Below are 20,597 nucleotides of genomic sequence, written 5' to 3' on the forward strand. Positions count from 1 at the left end.
TCCCTGGGGATATGGTGGAATCCCCATCACTTAGTTTTCAATAGTGCAATTGGATGAGGTGCTTAGTAATCTCATCTGGGCTCCCTTTTCTCATGAAAGATTGGACCTACTGGTTTTGAGGTTCCTTTCATTCTGGGCTGTTTTATGATTCTATCTCAGTGCATCAAACAAATTTCCTAATGGTTTGAGTGAGCCAAATATTCAAAGTCCACTGCAGATTGAATCAAGTTCACACTAGTTTTTAGTATTCATAAATACTTGGATAGATTGTTTTTAAGAAGACGTTATTTCAGGGGGGTGGAGGAGCAGGGGGAATGACATGTCACTATGCAACAGTTGTTTTACAGTTTTCCTACTAGAACAAATTCTAGGAAACCTAATGTTGATCAGTGGTTTAATTGTCTGTTCATACCAAGATGAATCTATATTTGCAACTGAAAAATTCAAATAATAAATAGTTCAGATATTTGTCGATAAGCAAAAGTTGGCCAGCCTTTGCAAGCTGTAAAATGAATTGTGAATTCTTGTGAATTAAGTGTAGTGCCAGATTGTCGTGACAGAAAAGTACTTGTCTGTCCTTTTTATAACACTCTTCTTTCTTCCATGCCTTTTTTGGGGGGGGGGTTCAATTTTCTTTTGAGACAGTATTAGGCATGTTGAAGTGCTATTATTGGCAGCCACTGCTTTTTAATCAACCAGTGGCACAAGTATGTGCCATGTGGAATATTCATGGGGCTCACTATGACTGCACATGTGCTATGGGTGTGAGAGGCAAAGTCAGAAGTGTATTGCACCCTCCCTGTGTCCCAGGTCCAGACTTCTTGGCTGGGCAGAGGTGCCACTGTGATGATGTGGCAGCAACGGATGGGCTGCAGGTTGGACATGCCTGCTGTGGTGGGTGTATTCTATAGACAGTCTCATCTGGAGAAAGTAGATAAAACCTTCAGACATCTGGAAGCAACCTTAAATTTTCAGATCTTGGAGGGCTTTAACCACTCCAATATCTCATGGAGGTGCTGTTCGGTGGGGAGCAAACAACCAATAAAAGTTCTGGAGTGCACTAATGATACCTTTCTGATGCAGGTGATCAGTGTGCTGATGGGAAGAGATGCTTTGCTGGATCTGAATTATTTTTTTTTTAAAGGCAAGGAAGAAGAGGTTGGAGATGCAGAGGTTGGAAACGGTCTTGGCTTCAGTGACCATGCAGTAGTGGAGTTCAGGATCCTGCAGGGGAAGAATTGGGGAAAACAGCAGGATACTAGCCCTGGACTTCAGGAGAGGAGGCTCTTACCTCTTTTGGGGCCTGCTTGGGAGAATTGCATGAGAGATACCCCTAGATAAAAGAGAGATTCAATAGAACTGATTGATTTTTCAGGATCACTGCCTTCAAGCTCAAGAATGGTCCATCGTGACAAGAAGGAAACAAGCAGAGGTGGCAGGAGCCCTGCATGGATCAACAGATTGCTCCTGCAAAATAAAATCAGACATAAAAAAAAAATCATACTGAGTTTGGAAACGCACCAAAGGTACAAGCAGTGGCACATGACCCTGAAAGCAATCTAAAAACATTGCCTGAGTGAGCAGGGAAAGCTAAAGCTCACCTTGTGTGGTATGTCAAGGCCTGTAAAGGCCAAGAGGAAAGAATTTCACAAGTATGTTATCAGTGGAAGGTGTCTAGGCAAAACTCAGACCTTTCTTTGCTTTGGTCTATGGTAGTAAAACTGGCCTTCAGTAATACTAGGATTCTGAGACACTTGAGAAAGTCTCCATTGCTCCAGGTTTACCTTTGGCAGAATATGATCAAGGTCTGTGGGACCTGACAGGATACATCAGTAATGGTTGAGGGAGCTGGCTGCTATCCTTGTAAGGCCATTCTCGGTAAATGGTAAACTGGGAGAATCCTGGAAGAAAGCAAATGTTGCAATTTTTTTCAAGAAGGAGGATCCTGTGAACTACGGGCTGGTCAGCTTCACATCAGTACCTGGGAAGGTGATGAAGCAACTCATCCTGAAAAGCATTTCTAGACGTGAGGGATAAGAAGGGGAATTGGAAGTAGTCATCACTGACTTGTGAAGGGAAAATAATGCTGGACTGAACTCATAGCCTTTTGTGATGACTGATTCGGTGAACAAGAGGAGGGTGATGAACTCCTCTTTGTTTATTTCAAATAAAAGCTGTATCACCTGCTGATCTCAAAGGATTGGAGTCAGTGATATAAAATCCAGCTGAAGCCCAGTCACTAATGTTGTAGCCCAGGGGCTGGATCCCACTTAGGAGATTGGGATGGAGTGCATCCTCAGAAAGCTTGGAAGATGATACAAAATGGAGTGGCTGATTAAAGCGGTGATTCAAGTACCATTCAAAGGGACCTGAATGGCTCCAGAAATAGTCTGACAAGATCCTCCTGAAGTTCAACATAGGGAAAGAAACACAGTGTTCTGCAGAAAGACTGCTGACTGACTGCAAAGCAGCTTAGCAGCAATGGCCCTGGGGGTCCTAGTGAAACAAGTTGAACATGAGTGCAGTGTGCAGCAAAGAAGGCCAAGAATTTCCTGGCTGCATTAGAAAGGGTATTACCAGTGGTCTGGGTGGTGTGACCCTCTCCACTCAGCATTGGTTAGGATGCAGGTGGAGAGCTGGGTTCTGGGCAACCCAGTACAGAAGGCATGAGGGTAATAGAGAGTCTAGAAAAGAGACTGCAAAACAAGGGAGCACTTGACGTGTGAGGAGAGGTTAAGAGAGCTGAGACTGTTCAGGCTGGAGAAGAGAAGATTCAGGGAGCTTTTACCAGTGTGTTATTACCTGACCAGGGGAGCAGAGAAGACTGAGCTCAGCTTTTCTGAGTAGAACCCAGGGAAAGGGCAACACCTGTGACTTAAGAAGTCCCATTTAGACATAAGGGAAAAGCCTTTCACTGTGAAATGGAAGTGAAAATATGTATTGTGAAATGCTGGCAAGGGTTGCCCAGAGTGGTTTTGTAGTCTCCATAATTGAAAATATTAAAGTCTGACTGGACAACGACCCAGGCAGCCTCCTATACTTGACCCTGCTTTATGCAGGAGGGGGGTTGAGTAGGTGATGTCCGAAAATCCCTTCTAACTTTCATCATTCTGTGGTCCTGATGCAGTATAGGAACGTATGTCAGTGGGATTATTTCATTTATCTCCCTGCTTAAGAATATTATCAGAACCTGTGCTGTTCCTCACCTATTCTTGGTCTTATCATTTTACGGCAATTTCACTGTTCTCTCCTTAGGCCTGTAGCTTAAAACTCAAATCGGATTGTTCTGTGAGCATCTTTCTTCCTGTACTTCTGTTCATACGTGTTAACCTTTGTGTCTTGATGTACATTCTTGTTGAACCATAACAGGCTAAATTCAGTATCGTACTGTTGAGGCGTTGGAAATGCTGAACACAACAGGGTTGCGTTGTGTTTTGGAGGTTTTGTTCTTGTTCATTAGTTAAGTACTATGCTTGGCCTTACCATGAATTATGGTGCAGGGAGTGAGGGAGCAAAAGCATTCCTTGCCCTCGGGCTCAGGGTATCTTTTATATTTTGCATATCCCAAACTAGTTGATGAGTACAGAGTCAAAGTTTTGAAGATATTTCTTTCTTTTGTCCTTTTAGACAATCCTATCAAGCTCCAGGTGTTGGAGATTGCCTCCGTCAGCAATTAGGGTCGCGTCTTGCATGGACTCTAACTGCAAGCCAGCCGTCTTTACAAAGCACTACCTCAAAAGGCTTTTCAAATGCTGTCTCACGTGGCGTACCAAGGTCAAGGCGAGAAGGAGATTCAAGTGGTAAGCACAGATGTGTTTAGCTTTAGTTTAGCTTAAAGTTAGCTTTCTACAATTGAAATAATTTTGTTATTAATTGCCACCAGCATTTTAAAAATGTTTTTGAAATACCTTTATAGAATGTTGAATGTTACAAGGAGCTTTTCTAAAATGTATTTTATAGAAGCATAGAAGTAAATATGCAATAGGGTAGTCTACGTGGCCTCAGTATCTTTGGTTGGTTTTAATTTGTCTTTCCCATATGTGGTTTGATAAGATGTTTTGGTCTTCTGACAAGATTGTGACTTTGTTGCAGCGTTTGTCAGAATCAAGTAAGTGATCATAGCTGCATTCTTGGTCACTGTAGTGTGGATGAAAAGATGCTATGCTTTTAGGAAGTCAGAACAACAGATCAATAGAACTTGTTGAAATACACCCAATCATTTGTGATTCTGTATTTCAAAACTTGGAAATGTGCATTTGAATATAGAACTTTTAATCCTTTTCTTTTAAATTAGTTGGTATTTATAGTGATTGTAATTGAAGAAGATAACAAAAATTATTGTCAATAAAATTAAAAATAGATACATTTTACCATTTTAGTTCTTTGGCTGTAAACTTGAAGCTGATGTCTAAAGGATGTATTCTGAAGTTACAGGAGTGTAACTGAGGATAAATTGTTCAGCAGATCATCTTTGCAGCAGTTGCTGTGGAAGTGTCAACCCATTCTACTTTTACTATAACAATAGGAGACTTTTCTGAGCAAGAGAGTTAAGCATGGATGTCATCCTACATTACTACTGCTCTCTGGCAAAAAAAAAAAAAAAAGAAAAGAAGATGAGATGATGTGGAAGAGGATGGGAGCACGTTTTCCTCTCTCTCAGATCTATCCCTGCCTCTTACTTTTACTGTACTGATTGCTACAAAGAGCAGTAGAGATGAATTTCATTGTGCTGGTTAACCACAACTCTTGACTGTGGAACAGGCATAAGGACCAACAGTTCTTTTACATGCAGTCACTTGCTGAAGTAGAAGAACTGCACTCAGGACGTGAGAAGCTGTTTTTAAGAAGATATATTTCTGTGAATATCATTTCTTCTAATTAAAAGGGTTTTTTTTCTTTTAAAGTTGTTTGCTGTAGGTTATTGCTACACCTACACAGACAGTATAGTCAGGAGCATTGTTGTACTATTTACAGTTTCACCCTAAAAGGGAATAGCAACGCTTGGGCACCTCTTGATCATATGAAAGAAATCTGAGTTTTGAGGAGCACCTTAAGGCAATGGCTACTTTTGTCAAAAGAGGAATGCCTTTTTTTGTTGTTGCTTTTATTCTGGTTAGGTGGATCTATTTGAGAGGTAAACTGATGAGGATAAGAGTGCCATCAAATTTGGGAGAAGGATGTTCTAACATCTCAGTTTCTGGATTGTCTGGATAGTTGAAATTGCTTCATTCTTGATGTCTTAAGTGAAGTCAAGAAAAGAGATGATGCTTTATTGCCCAGAAGAGGTGGGAATAGTTTCAGTGGCCTGCATTACATCTTTTTCAATCTGTTCTTTCCTTTACATCTCAAATGTAATCTAACCTCCAACTGTACATATGAGCCAGAAGGCAGAAGGAATGCTGGAATACCAAAAGCTTTACTAAATCAAAGATTCAGAAACAATACTGTTTTCTGCTGGTCAACTCTGTAACTGTTACGCAGCTGGCAGACTGATTTTTATTCACCTTTTTACACTGAACAGCGACATTCAACACTACAAGACGCTTTTAAATAAGCAACTCTCTATTGTGAATTAACCCTAATATTCATAGAATCATAGAATCACAAGGTTGGGAAGGACCTACAAGATCATCTAGTCCAACCATACTCCCATTACCACAGCTACCACAAGCTACTAAACCATATCTCATAGCTCCTCATCCAGATGCCTCCTGAGCACTGCCAGGGACGGCAACTCCACCACCTCCCTGGGCAGCCATTCCAGCGCCTGACCGCTCTCTGAGAGAAAAAGTTTTTCCTTATGTCTAAACTAAACCTCCTCTGGCACAACTTGTGGCCATTTCCTCAGGTTCTGTTTGTTGCCTGGGAGAAGAGGCCAAACCCCTCCTCATCACAGCCTCCTTTCAGGAAGTTGTAGAGTGCAGTGAGGTCTCCTCTGAGCCTCCTCTCCTCCAGACTGAACAATCCCAGCTCCTTCAGCTGCTCCTCATAAGGCCTGTGCTCCAGACCCCTCACCAGCTTTGTTACCCTTCTCTGGACATGTTCCAGGGCCTCAATGTCTTTCTTGTAGTGAGGTGCCCAAAACTGAACACAATACTTGAGGTGCGAGCTTCTCCAAGCTACAGATTAACCTTGTAAGACCCAGTTAAGAACTTCAACTGTTCTAAGAAGGGTGAACTTATTATGAAGCTTACCTCAGAACTTGCAATGTTGAAAAAGATAACAAGTTTAAAACTTGCTGAAGTATTCATTAAAATATATTATCTGACCTGATCCAGGTGCTGGGGAGTTCTTGGCTTTCCTTTCACTTCGTTGGATTAAATGTCTTTAAAAAATTCTTCACAAGCTTTTTTTTTTTGGCTGAGCATCTACATAAATTTTTAAAGTTGTGATCAAATTTAATTTAATTTTCCTGAAAATCTAAACACTTTTTTCTTTTTTTTCCTTTCTAGGCTCTGTTGAGATAACTGAAGCAAACCTTGTAAGAGATGTTTTGTACGTCTTCCAGGGAATAGATGGCAAAAACATCAAAATGTGCAATTCTGAAAATTGCTATAAAGTTGAGGGGAAGGTACTGTATGGGGACTTGTACTTTGTATGTGAGAAGACAGATTCTTAAGGGAAGAATAGCCATTTAGTTTTAACAGAGTAGTTTCAAGTATTATTGAGCAACCTTCTGTTTTCAGTCAAACCAAGTTCTTGTGGTATGCATTCAGATGGATGGAAGGAAAGTCACCATCAAACAAATGCAGGGGCAGTATGGAGTAAAATTACCATTTTGGTTTTTTTTGGATTTTTTTTGTTTTTTTTTGGGGGGGGGGGGGGGGGGGGTGAGGAGGAGGAAACTCAGGTGGTTGAAGTCCATGTGGATTTTTGCCTTCTTTCTCTTCTACATCCAGAGACAAAGACATGGAATTCTGTTTTTTTATATTATGGCATGTTTGAAAGAACATGGCTGTTACTGTTAGCATATTGCTTGCTCTAAATTTTTACGTGTGCTCAGAAATAGACACACAAATAGTGTCATTATTATCCTGGATAAGTGTAATATCAGAGTTGAAATGTGAAAAAAGTCATTGTAAAATCAGGACTTCAGAAATATTTTTGACTGCTTTCTCCTGGCTGTTGAGTGAACGAGTGAAATTAGGGAACAGCTGTCAATAGTGAAGGCTGAAAGTTCTTGTGTGTTTCTGTATTAAAAAGCAACATAAATGTACCAGTAGAAATTCAAAAATAATGGCTGAACTGTGTTCCCCAAAGAAACCTGCATTTTCTAAGCTGTTCAGAGGTAGTGTCAGGCCAACAATTTCTAACTACCAAGTTGGACTCAAAATATTAAGCCAGTACAAAGACTATTAAGTTATGGCTTAATTTGAGGACTTTTGTCATCATTTGCCCTTCTCACAGTATAAAAAAATTAATGTAAAGTAGATGCAGGCTTTTGACCACATTTTTGTTGGTCTAAGACTAACAGTCTGTGATACAGAATCAATGCTAGGCAGCCATTTGTCCTTATGGACTTGGCTACAAGTTATGGGGGTTCAGATGAGGTCATGCAGTTGGCTCTAGTTGCTTTAACATCTTATTCAGTATTTAGAGGGTACTGCATCACAATTCAATTTCAGCTCACTAATTGCTTTTCATGGTCTTGTTCAAATGGAAAGACGATGTCTCCAAATCTCGCTTGCATTAGAAGCATATACAATATGACTGTAAAAGTGCTGGGAACTATGCTTGGGCCATTTCATGTCCAAGAGCACAGTAGACTTATGTTAATGTTGATGATATCTGAACTAACTGTCTTTTTTTTCCCTCTGTAATAATAACAAGAATTGTTATTATGTTATGTTATATATGTTATTATATAGAATATATATATATCTATAATTATAAGCCTATAATTATTCCTCCAATAGGTTTATAATGACATTTAAGGCTGCTTATGGGAATGGAAACCTTATATTCATTTAAATCTTGTTAATAAATTGATTAAGGATGTCATGTTTTAAAGTTGCAGATGCTGCAAAATTTCTAATTCCTCAACACTTGCACTGCGATAATTATATTCCATATCTAGTTTAGATTATATATGGCAAAGGAAAGATAGGGCAGCAGGTTTTTTTTAAAGGAACATAGAGAAAATGCAATGAGTGATCAAAAATTAGTACTATGGATTTTACCACTTTTCTGCATAAATTCCACATCATGTAGGCTAGTTTGAGGTGAAAAACTATGTTACTTCAAACCCCTAATTCTGTTAAAGAATTTTTAGAGATTTTGACTATTCAACTCCTTTGTGGTCAGTAATGCTGCTTTCTTAGAGCTTTATGTCTTTGTCTTTGTTTTAATTGTGCAGTCAGTTGTCTTCCCTCCTTTGTAGTGCTTGTACTGAGCTACACTGAAGACTGAATAGACAGAGTAGAGCTGCAGCTGAAACTTAGCGATGAATGAGGACCAGCAATGTTGTACCTACTCTAGTTGTGTTGACTGCTTGTTAAGAAAAAAGAAAAAAATCAAAACATAGTTTTCCCATACCTGCACAATTTTGTCTAAACAGAGAATGGAAGCAATCTTCTATTTGAGAATGTTTGTAATGTGCAGTCATTTTCCAGACAGTAACATACGTGCCAAGCTGTTGATTCTTACTTGAATGTTTTCTAATGTCAACCTTAATATTAGATCTGTTGATGACATTCAGCACTGTATAAGCTGAAAGCTTCTGATTAGATCTAACAGATACAAATATAATAACACAAAGCCAATTTTGCATGTTCCTCATTTGATTTCAGTGGATGTGTAATTGTGTTTAATATTTGCCAGCTACTCTAACTGTAGAATTCCTTAGTGATGGTGATTGAAGGAGGAACTGTATTATTTCAGGAAATAATAGTAGCAGTTAAATAGACTACAGAGAACTAAAGCAAGTTTGGAACATGAAGTGAGACACTAGGTAGAAGAAAAGTAGAAACAATGTAAAAGAGCTCAGATGCACATGATTAGATATCATGTAAAAGCTGTTACTTTGGTGGATGTAACTTAAACTTGGAGTTCTCATTCTGTAAGTTTTGGTTTTCCATACCTGACATTGGATTATTTATATTCTATTAAAGATTTGTTTCACATGTAGTAGTAACTAATTATTTTCTCTAGGTTTCTTCACTTGTTTCAGTCATTGGCAGCTTTTTTCGAGACCCAGTATTTTCAGTTTTGATTTTCAGGATAAGATGAAGTGTGATACTACATCACCTTTTTGTTACTGTCATAATTGCTGAATGTAAAAACAATGTGAATGCTACGAGATTAAGATTCCCAAAAAGGAAGATCCCAAAGTTGCCAGTAATTTACTTGTTGCTTTTGCCTTTCCATAGGTTACGTTTGTATCCTTAATGCTGATTACATAGCTGTCAGGTACTGTCCCTGCAGTAAAAGTTAAAACTATGCATTCCTGAATTGGCTTGTTTTATGAGAAAGACTTTAGGGAAGAAATGGGTTAGCATGCTTTGACCTTAACTTACAAGGTATTGTTTCTGTTAATTTTATAGGTGAGCTTGTCCAAATCTCTCAGAGACACCACAAGCAGACTTGCAGAGTTGGGATGGCTACATAATAAAATAAGAAAATACACAGACCAAAGGAGTTTGGATCGTGCATTTGGACTTGTGGGTCAGGTAGGTCCACTGAAAAAATTGATCTTGCTACAGTATTTTGGTCTTATTTCCTTAGAAACCACTGAGTAAAATGCAAAACTAGAATGATGGGTAAACTTTGGGGAATTCATGGCTTGGATCATTCATCCTTCAATTTACTCATTTTATGGACTGCCACTGTTAGTGTGGGTCAATGACTGAAGGCAAGGGAATGGTGCAGGAAGGTTTCTTGCATAGAATCCTTTTTTTTTTATTTCATCTCACTTTTTTATTGAAGTGCTTATGCATGTTTACAAACAAAAACATTGCTTAAATGAGATGATGGTGTTTCTGAACTAATCACTCCTTCAGTTGTTAAGGTGACCTATGAGGAGATGCTCTTGTCTTGCCAGCTAATGTTGATGGTCATGTGTTAATACTAATTAACTCTACATAAAAATGCAAATATCCCATTATCGTCTGCCCTTTCTTTTGAATACAACATCAAGAGAATGTCAATTTTTGTTTTTATAGGTTTCATCATCATGATTTGTAGTCTACAGTAACTTCACAGCTGCTGTAATACCCAAAACCACATTTACTGCTAAGGCATTCTCGTTTCCTCTCACTTGCTTCCTCTGTAAAACTGGATATTATCCCTTCTGAGTCGACAGAAATGTTGTCCTTGCCTCTAGCCATTACATCCTACCTAATCTGCAAAGAAATTGAAGTGCTTCTCCCTTCAATCTAATTTTTCTTAAGAGGTCAGTAGAGATACTGTAGTGCTTCCTACTATTCTAATGTTTTATTCTGTTCCCTTCTGTCTCTTATTCTAAGTAATCCTTTTAGCTACAAATAAATATTTTCTACTGATCCAGTGCTGATTTCCATGTTTTATAAAATAGTGTTACTGTATATACGTTTTCTTCAGACTCTCCACCTTTTATATGGGTGAAGCTTTTAATTATTTACCTAGTAGCTCCATACTTATGCTTATTTTCCCTGTCTCTGCCTTTAATCTGCAAGCTTACAGCAAGGGGAGAACTTTAATTCTTCAATGAATATAAGTGTTCAATATCTTGGCAACCATGTGTAGGTTTCAGATAATCAGAAGAGGGCTGTGCAGATAACTAGGTGAATCTACATAGCTCTAACGTTGTTAAATTTGCTTCAGGCAAATACTTGCCTCATTTTTAGTGCATAAGTATACAAATAAAAACATTTCTGCTCCTACTGTCCGTATCTGGGCAAAAAGTATATTCTGTTGCTCTTCATTGCTAATACAGCTGACAATTTCAGGTGCTGCACACTGTGCTTTAAGAATTTATGCACAGGAATGTTTTGTGCATTCCAAAGCTTCATTTGCCTGCTATTTTAAAGGAATGCTTGTTTACACGTTTAAACAACTTGTAAGATAAGATGTATGTAGAATGAGATGACTGTTTTTACCAGGCAAAATATCAGGAATAACAGTTGTTAAAATAGGGGTATATCTATATACTGCACTTCAGTGTTTGCTGCTTAGTATGTAAGTTTTACTTAGTCCTCAGAAATCATTGGCAATGAAATCAAACTTGCCTTGCATTTGACATTTTGCCCATTTGAAAAAAATATCCATTTAGTAGCGGACATTTAAAATGTTTTCTCTTTAGGAAGCACTCTCTCTCTTTCCTGAGCTGTCTTGCTGTAGACTAAATCAGAATTCTAGGATAGTGTCCAGTTCTCCATGACATTTTGGGAAACAAACATCTGTGATTTTCAATGCTGGAATTGGCACCGAATGTAAATTTTCACTTTAAAGTCAGTCATACTGTTTTCACTTTTTGTGTACGCTTGCAGTGCCTTCGTATGTTTCATTGGAAGCTCTACTCTGCCCTCTGTCTTGACAAATGCTGCTTAAATAGGTTTCAAAAATGTACTGAAGAAGCAAGTGAGAAGAAATGAAAAGTGCAATTACACATAAGGGGGTTTCATTTTGCCCTTCAGTAACCTTGGAATAAAATGAATTTTGTATTGCTTTTTAACAGATAAAGTAGAGGCTTCCTGAAGAGAGGAAGGCTTTTTCTTCAGTAAAGCATATAGTAGCAAGATTCATGTTTGTTTTCTTGTTGTATTTTTTCCCTAGGATCCTTAGTGTCTTAGCAGGTAGGCATTTTGTCAGGAAAGAAGATTATTTTTTTCCTTGTTCTTGTAGTAATGATTTATACACTGTACATATTTTAATGAATAAATATTTTACTTGAAGCTCTTGGGTTTATGTGAGGTGGTTTTCTTCTTTTTTCTTTTTTTTCACATTACTTAAAATGGGTTGAAGAGAGGAGCCTGGGTAGTTCTTAATTCTTAATATATCAAGAGCATCTTTTTTTTTTAAGAGTGTTTAAAGTCCAAATTTTTCAATTTGGTCCAAAATGGGGCTGGCTGTATTGTTACTTCACTTTTAGAAAATGTTGCACTAATGTTTTCAGTCTACACGTTAGGTTAAGGACAAAAATAACAAACAAACTACGTGGGACTCCCAGACTGTAGGGCATTATCCATTACTAAATGAGTATTCCTTCAAAAACTGTCTTAAAATAATTATATTTATACTTCAGTAACCCAAAGTAGCTATGCTTAGAATTGTTTCACAGAGAGCAGTCTCTTCTTTAGTTCTGGCCTGTGAACTTTTACACTTTCTTCAAGTTTTTGTGTATTCTCAGTATTATTCATCTCCTTTATGTGAAGTGAAAAATCATCTATAGCTGCCAGTGGGTAAAAGGACACATTACTCAGTACAGCAGCACTTAATGGGAGTATTCTTTTATGACTATTGTGTTTTCTTGTTTATGCCATAGTCTATACAATACACACAGTGGTAGCTGTCTAACTTCTGTGTTCCTTTATTAGAGGCCTTTTTGAAATTGAAATTCTACTCTTCATTACGTAATGCCTCTTACATAATTTAAAAAAAATCTTCTGGGTTAAGTTTTGTTTTGCACTCCCTGAGGTAATTATTAATGTTGTCATTGCGATGATAATATACGCGCATTGTCATCTGACTTTGTTCTTGGAAGAGAACTGCACGTCTCTAGTGGAGGCACTCACGTGTAGGCCAGTTTTCTAAGACTCAGCTTATGTGGTGAAACTTTTAGCTCAGTTCCTTTAAGGAAACTTTTAACTACCTTCGCAGTGTGATGATAGGATAAAAGGGCTGTCCTGCATTAAACCAGAAGGATGTTTCCTGACAGTTTTTCCTTTTCTTTCTCTTACAGAGTTTTTGTGCAGCCTTACATCAGGAACTGAAAGAATACTACCGACTTCTGTCTGTTTTGCATTCTCAGGTAAACTAGATGGTTCTTAGTTAGCTTATTCAGACAGTGTAAAGCAGAGCAATTCCTAAAGGTACGTGTAGGTATCCTTTTAGAGCAGGAAGGATGTACAACAGATGCTATTGACAGCAGATGCAATACTCTGTAAGATGTGCATTACTTACTCTTTGGATGCATATATTCATAAATAGTTTCCTCTCAGAAACTTGATGTTTTTCATGAGCAAGAAATGTAACGGGTGTTCCTAAGCCTCCGTCCCTTTTTGCTTCACTTTTGTCAGTTTCATCTTGCGTGATGTTTTTCTCATTCAAATCCCAAATGGCATGACACAGCTTTGAGAAAAGAGAAAAATGTTCTCTGTATTTCATGCAACTTGTAGCTTAGAAGCTAGAAACAAGGACAGTTCTTTAACTTTAATAACTTTTGAATGCTTGTCATTATCACTTCTTGTATTTTTTCCTGGCTATCATCCTGTTAGTCTTTTAGTAATTATTTCCTGCTCTGTCCGTAATATGTTTGATTTTTTTGGCTTGCTGTAGCTTTATTATAACTTCCAAACATTTTTCACCGTGAAAATATTTGATTTCTTTGAAACAAAGCTTTCAGACCTCTTTACCCTTCCTGCTTTCAAATAAGTGATGACTCTGGTGGCAGGTGGTGCATATGATGGAAAAAGGAAGGTTCTAGTGCCACTCACTTGGGTTGACCACAGTGAGTAGCCAAGCTCTTATCCTGCTTCTCACTGAGTCTCATTTCTTGGAAGGAGGGGAGAAAATAGAAGCACGGCGAAAACATAATTGAATTAATAATGGTTTGGTAGCGAAAGCAAAAGCTTTGTGCACAAGCAAAGCAAAAGGAATAATTCATTCACTACTTTCCATCGGCAGGCAGATGTCCGGTCCCTTCCTGGAAAGCAGGGCTCAGTATGCTTGGGAAGACAAATGCCAACAATATGAAGTTCTTTCTGCTTTCCCCACTTTGTTCTCTGAGCTTTTATTAGTAAAACGTTAATTACAGAACAAAAAGTATTAAACACCGTTTCATGCTTCAGTACTTGCCAGTTTTTTTCCTTGATATGTCTGTTTATTTCTTATTTGATCAGCTCCAGTTGGAAGATGATCAGGGTGTAAATTTGGGACTTGAGAGCAGCTTAACACTTCGTCGTCTTCTCGTCTGGACATATGATCCTAAAATAAGGTTAAAGACCCTTGCAGCACTTGTTGATCACTGTCAAGGTGTGTTTAATGTTCATTTAATGTTTTTGGGAAAGTTATTTAACTTCTGAGTGGTTGTGCCTGCTAGCTGTGGGTGTCACTAATATTGCTATTATATTTTTTTGTAAATTTTGAGTAGCTCATCTTCTGGAGTATCTCTTTTTCTTACTTCAAGCAGAAAACTGATGAATTAGAGTGCTGTGTAGATGCACTTAAACGTCTTGGTGGGTTTTTTGTTTGTTTGTTTGAAACATTTTTATTAAACTACGACATGCTTAAAATATCCTTCAAATTTTAGGGACATACCTTTCACACTGTTTTCAGTTATTCAATTTTAGTTATTTTTCAGAGAATATTATACTGTGGTAAACCCTACTAATGCTACAACATGACTAGCTCAGCCTTTTCACTGGGTATGAGTATTTTTCTATGCAAGCTGACATACGGGAGCAATTTGCAACTTGTCTGCAGATTGATGTTGACATGCGGAAATCAGACCCTATAGCCAGTAAAGGTATAGAGAAGGCATGTGTTTATTGGTGACGCGTGTACACCCTGGTGCAAGGGGGATCACTCCACCTGACTTGTACACCGTCAGGAGAAATCATGCTACAGATATAGGTCGAACTAATACATAATCAATAGTTGACAGGAATTTGGATACGTATTCATTACAGTTCCCAAGAGCCCATTAGCATGCAGTCCCTCCCCCCTCTTGCGCATGCATAGTAGGTCATGACGATGAAGGCTCATAGTCTTCCTCGGAGGCTCATAGTCTTCCTCGCTGCAAACTTCTGACCCTGAAGGGGGGGGGCATCCCCCGAACTGGTTTCAACTTGCCCTGTAGACATCTAATCACCTCCCTGCTGAATGTTTTCGAGCTGCTCTCCAGTCCTTATCTTTATGGCCTTCATCCTCCTTGTTATTCCAGACCTAGTGTCTGTGAAAGTGCTTGGAATCCCTTGTTTTCTAACACTCTCTACATAAACTGTCTCTATTTGCCCCTTATTTCTACTCTGTGAAGCTACTTTCCCTTTTCTTGCTGTGAGGCCATTCTCTCTATATCTGCAGGGTCCTGTTCTCACTCTTCAATGTGAAACAGCCAAACTTTCCAAATCTGAAAGAAGTATGTGGTAGTGATCCACAAGGAAGAGCCTGGGGAGTGGTGTTGGAGTTGACCAAAACTTGGTCACTAACCAACCTAGGCCTGTACCACAAGGACATTTTAAACTGTGCAGCATAGCAGCAAAACAAGTGCTAGATATATTTTACTTGATTTTTTTGGCACCTTCTTACTTTTCAATTGGAAGATGACAGGAGATGATACCTGTAAAGAGAACTATGGAGGAGACTGTAACTGTGAAGCAGAAAAGATATGTTTGTGTTTATATATGCACACAGAGCATCTGAGAGAGACTAGTACAAGACAGAAAGAAAAAAAATAGTATAGCTTCTCCGACACTCTTCCAACTGGTGTGGTTAAGAAGAAAGGAAGCATCAAGTCAACCTTTGTGGGTGATCTGATTCTGTAAATTTTACGTTAACTGCAAGCTGCTATATACCAGACAGAATGCCACGTCAAAAATAGGCTTAATACTTCAGTGAGATTAATAATTCATGCCTTAAAACCTAAGCATTCCCAGTCAACACTAAAAAATTTACTTTCTATACATTTTAGAAGTGCATTCAGTAAGCTCTCAGTGACATGAGACTAGTTAAAATTGATGGCTGCTGAATTTAATTGTGGAGTATTTTATTTCCTTCATACATTTTTGTTCCTTTCCCCTGTGAACTTACAGGAAGAAAAGGAGGTGAGCTAGCTTCAGCCGTTCATGCCTATACTAAAACAGGAGATCCCTACATGAGGTCTCTGGTTCAGCACATTCTTGGTCTGGTATCCCATCCTGTACTGAATTTTCTTTATCGATGGATTTACGATGGAGAGCTGGAGGATACATACCACGAGGTAATTAATATATAAGAAATATATTATCTTTGTTCATTTGCTTTATGGAAGCCTGTAGGAAGCTTAGAGGAGAACTGAAGAAATAAATTGTGATGTAAACATGTAAGTAAGTAATGTATGTAGTTACAATGTGAAATGTGACTCTGCTTAATGAATACAGTATTAGTGTGATGTCCTGAGGTTGCAGTGATACAGTGTGTTGTCTTCAATAAATCATATGCTGGATCTATTCATAGAGGCAAAATAATGGACTAATGATAGATTCTTCTGATTGAAGTATCATCTCCATATCTTCCTGCTTAGCAGTAGTAATGTATACAGGGTTCTTTGTAACTGTTTAGAATGAATATTCTACTTTGAGTACCTCTTGTTATCTCTAGCCTTGTAATTACCTTTGCTTTGTCAAATGGGATAGAACAGCTGACGGTTGCACAGTTCCTCTAGAAATCCTGTAGTTATTCTATGACTCAGGATTGTTTTTAATATTCCTCTTGTTTTTAATATATATTTCAATCTACAGTTTTTTGTAGCTTCAGATCCTACAGTTAAAACTGACCGGTTGTGGCATGACAAGTACACTTTGAGGAAATCAATGATCCCTTCTTTTATTACAATGGAGCAATCAAAAAAGGTATGCATTTAAAAATGAATCTTGTGATGATTTGTTGGTCTGTGCTGCTATTTAGATTGTTATTAAGAAAATGGAGACCAAAATTAACAATAGGTATTCATCTTAAAAATAACTAAATTAATAGAATTATGTACTAAGGAGGACTAAGGACTGTTTCAGGGTTGGTTTTTTTTTTGTTCCTGTTGTTGTTTGGGTTTTTTTTTCCATTTTCTAACTACTAGTCTTTGTTTAAGAAGATTTTGAGTGTTTGTCACTGGAGTTCTGGGTTGCTGTGGTGGAGACTGCGAAGCTAAGAGTGAAGAAAGATGACAGAATACACTATTGTTGCAGTGGTTGTGGGTGGACTTTTTGTTAACTTTTACCTCATATGCAAGTGACTATTGAATTAAAAATATAATAATCTCTTGTTTGTAGGTCCTCCTAATAGGAAAATCCATAAACTTCTTGCATCAAGTTTGTCATGACCAAACTCCATCCACAAAGATGATTGCTGTGGCTAAATCTGCAGAATCTTCGAAAGGTGGTAGGGTATCAGAGTTGGTCAACTTCTTCCCTTGGAACTGAGCTCTGTGCAGTATGTTGTTTTGACTATAAACTCCCATTTTAGGTGATGAGATGGAAAGGAGTTCAAAAGTCCCATCTGCCTTTAAGATGCAGGGCTGTTTTTTTACTGGTTAATTGCATTTTACAGAACATGTATGGAGATGTGTGTGTGTGTAATTTTCTCAATTTGATTGGTTTGCTGGATGGTTGTTAATATACTTGAGCTTCTGACTGAATCCAGGCATGATCAATCTGCTTTCATCTGAGTTGGAGGAGTAGGATGAGGGCAGGCATATTCTTGAGCATTGCTATGAGAATTTAGAGTTTGAGACTTCTCATCAAATACACATCACATGATTCCATAATAATATTAATTAATTAATTAATTCTGTGATTAAAAAACGGTAATTAAAAATCCATTAGTTGTAAGTAAGGGAATGAGCAGTAAAAGAGGCAGGACAGAAGTTTGTCTGTAAATGCATTCTACCACTATAGAATGTTAAATGAAAGTTGAATATGTGGGATGCTAGTAAAATTGCTTTTGAAGACTTTAAAATTGGTTTGCCAGCTATTGACCATTAAACCAAATTAAGGTTAATTTCAGAACTTCCTCAGAGTATTTATTACTATTTCTTACTATTTAGAAGAGATTTCAGTTTTAATGCATGAGAGCCCGTATGGCATTTATGGTTATTCTGTGGTAGCTTATTCTTTACAATAAGGTTAGAGATAGGGTTTTGATTCTGAGCGTAGCAATGTCTTTTGCGAGTATCTGTGAATTCTTTACATGTTTGTACTTGGTGTCCTTTGGAGAGCTACATAGGTTACTGAATGAGAGTTTGGAAACCTCAGTGTGCCATTGAACCGGACTTAAAGACATAGAATCATAGAGTGGCTTGGGTTGGAAGGGACCCCAAGGACCATCATGTTCCAACCCCCTGCAGCAGGCAGGGCCCTCAACCTCCAGATCTGGTATTAGACCAGGCTGCCCAGGGCCCCATCCAACCTGGCCTTGAACACCTCCAGGGATGGAACATCCATGGCTTCTCTGGGCAGCCTGTTCAGCACCTTACCACTCTCTGTGTAAAGGACTTCCCTCTGACATCCAATCTAAACCTTCCCTCCTTGAGCTTAAAGCCATTTCCCCCTTGTTTATCACTGTCTACCCTTGCAAAAGGTGATAGGACTTTGTGAAGTTTGCCTCATTAAAGGGTGAATTCTTTGTTAGAATCATTTTTTGTTTACTAAGCTTAAAAGCAATTTAGTAGTTGAGGCTGAATCTCAGCAGAACAGCATGTGAAACTTGGTTCTAACTTTTCATATCTGCAGTGCAGATTGGAACCAATTCTTGAACAGGCATTGTGCTGTTTTGATACATGGACCTCCGGTTTCTACCTTTTAGAGCAACTGCTGTAGAATGAAAAACTGATGAAAATGGGAGTGTATCATTTAATGCTGAGGAAGGCCTGATAGTACATTGTCCAGTATTTGGAGTTTTGCTGAAAGAAGCTACGTTATTTTTGCTATCTAATTGGAGCTTTATTGCAGTCCCTTCATTAACAAGCTTATAGCCATAGAAAAGAGTGAAATACACTGCCTACTATACAGCTATGTCCTAGTTTCTGGTCCCAAATTGCCGTAAATTAAATGTGGAGAAGAAAGTAAAATATTGCTGACTGTCCCCTAGATAATGCAGGGACATTCCCTCATCTCTCGTTCTGACGTATCTGTGGAAATTCTTTTCTGTTGAATGTTTTGACTGATTCTTTGAATATTTTTTCTTCTACCCTTAGAAGTGACTTCGAATTTAGATCCGTCCCCAGCAAAGATTTTCCTGGGCTGTACTTTTTGATCTCCTTCAAATTATTTCAATCTGTAAACTGCTATCTGTAAACTTCCAGCAAACTAAAGGAAAATTCACTTTCTGTGTAGTAGTGATGATGTAATATGAACTCAGAAAGTACAGGCTGGGTACATGTTAAAAGTAATATTGTTGAAGCATGGGCTGCTTTAGACTTGCTTTCACTTTGGCTATACCTAATGCATAGTATAGTGGATCAAAATAAACAGCAATTCCTCTGCTTGTACATTTCAATTTCAAAGCTTGTTTGCCTCATTTTTTGTGAAAATACGAATTTAATTCTAATGTCTTGTTTTTTAGCTGCTGATTTGTTCACGGATCTGGAAAATGCATTTCAAGAGAAAATTGATGCAGCTTATTTTGAGACCAGCAAATACTTGCTGGATGTTCTCAATAAGAAGTACAATTTACTGGAACACATGCAGGCCATGAGGCGTTACTTACTACTTGGTCAAGGAGACTTTATCAGACATTTAATGGATTTGCTCAAGTAAGAATAAGAAGGGTAATTATGGTGAATTTCTGATGCTCCCAGGTGTGCACTATCAGTACTATTTTGATGTCAGAAGATGATGCTTTAATTATTACTCAAAGGTTTACCTGAACAACTTTGAAATCCTATTTTGCCTTGAGTTTCTTTGACCCTGAGGGCTGAAATGTTGTTCTTTCTGGTAGGAAGTACATTCAATATTATTTCATAGTATCTTGAAAAACTACACGAGTGTACCTTTACATCAAGCCTGTGAGAGGGCCACGGATGTTTATACTTTGCTTGCTCCTGTCAGCAAGTTTAAGCAGCGAAGTTCAGTTTCTGGAGCTCTTGACACCTCTAGTTAGTATTGCTGAGTGTTAGTCTTCTATATTTTGGATCTATTTGGTGCAAAACATCCTTAATTCCTTTCTATTTTATTTAATTGATGCCTTGCCAATCTCTGTTTTAAGCACTCAAGAGTAACTAGAAGTTTAAGTTCATAAAGTGTATTTGCAAGCTGGCTGCTTTTTTATATGCTGGTGCTACTGATGAAACTTAGTCTACCAGAAATGTCCTTAACAAAGCTTTCATTTGTTCTGAAAGACAGGCTTTCTAATAAAACTTCCATCAAATTCTTTGTACATAATCTTGCTTTTAAGTCAAAAATAGTGTGAAGCAGAACAGGATTGGTGCATGGGAGTCAGTATTACATTTGAGGCAGAGTAGAGATGGGCTTTCCAGCACTGATCACGGGGGAGAGGATTGCGAAGCTCGCATGTTGCTGTGCTTGGAAGGTTGCACAGAGGGAGTGGGTTTGTGTGCTTCTGTCAGCAGTTCTAAGCCCATGAGATGCCTATCAGTGAGTGTCTCAAAACTGTGAAACAGCATTAGTGGTCTGACGTGTTGATAAGTTAATCTGCCTCATTTTAGATACAAACAAATGCAACTGAGATTTCAGAATTGTTATTATAGCAGT

At 38.2% G+C, this 20,597-nt stretch overlaps 1 protein-coding gene across 6 annotated transcripts in view; it reads left to right on the forward strand.

Annotated features, from left to right (window-relative positions):
- TUBGCP3 (tubulin gamma complex associated protein 3) overlaps positions 1-20,597 on the forward strand; it is a 50,568-nt gene that overhangs the window by 20,114 nt on the left and 9,857 nt on the right. For 4 of the 6 annotated variants that reach the window (XM_040662595.2, XM_416949.8, XM_046906798.1 and 1 more), the window contains 9 exons: positions 3,628-3,800; positions 6,453-6,571; positions 9,543-9,668; positions 12,878-12,946; positions 14,037-14,169; positions 15,948-16,114; positions 16,635-16,745; positions 17,160-17,268; positions 19,450-19,639. In XM_040662595.2, coding sequence (XP_040518529.2) covers positions 3,628-3,800; positions 6,453-6,571; positions 9,543-9,668; positions 12,878-12,946; positions 14,037-14,169; positions 15,948-16,114; positions 16,635-16,745; positions 17,160-17,268; positions 19,450-19,639 — 1,197 coding nt within the window. Of the gene's footprint in view, positions 1-1,375; positions 1,527-3,627; positions 3,801-6,452; positions 6,572-9,542; positions 9,669-12,877; positions 12,947-14,036; positions 14,170-15,947; positions 16,115-16,634; positions 16,746-17,159; positions 17,269-19,449; positions 19,640-20,597 lie in introns of all 6 variants that reach the window. The other 2 variants (XM_040662614.2, XM_004938535.5) reach the window with 2 other exon arrangements.

Source organism: Gallus gallus, chromosome 1, assembly GCF_016699485.2.
Source record: "Gallus gallus isolate bGalGal1 chromosome 1, bGalGal1.mat.broiler.GRCg7b, whole genome shotgun sequence".
Taxonomy (NCBI): Eukaryota; Metazoa; Chordata; class Aves; order Galliformes; family Phasianidae; genus Gallus; species Gallus gallus.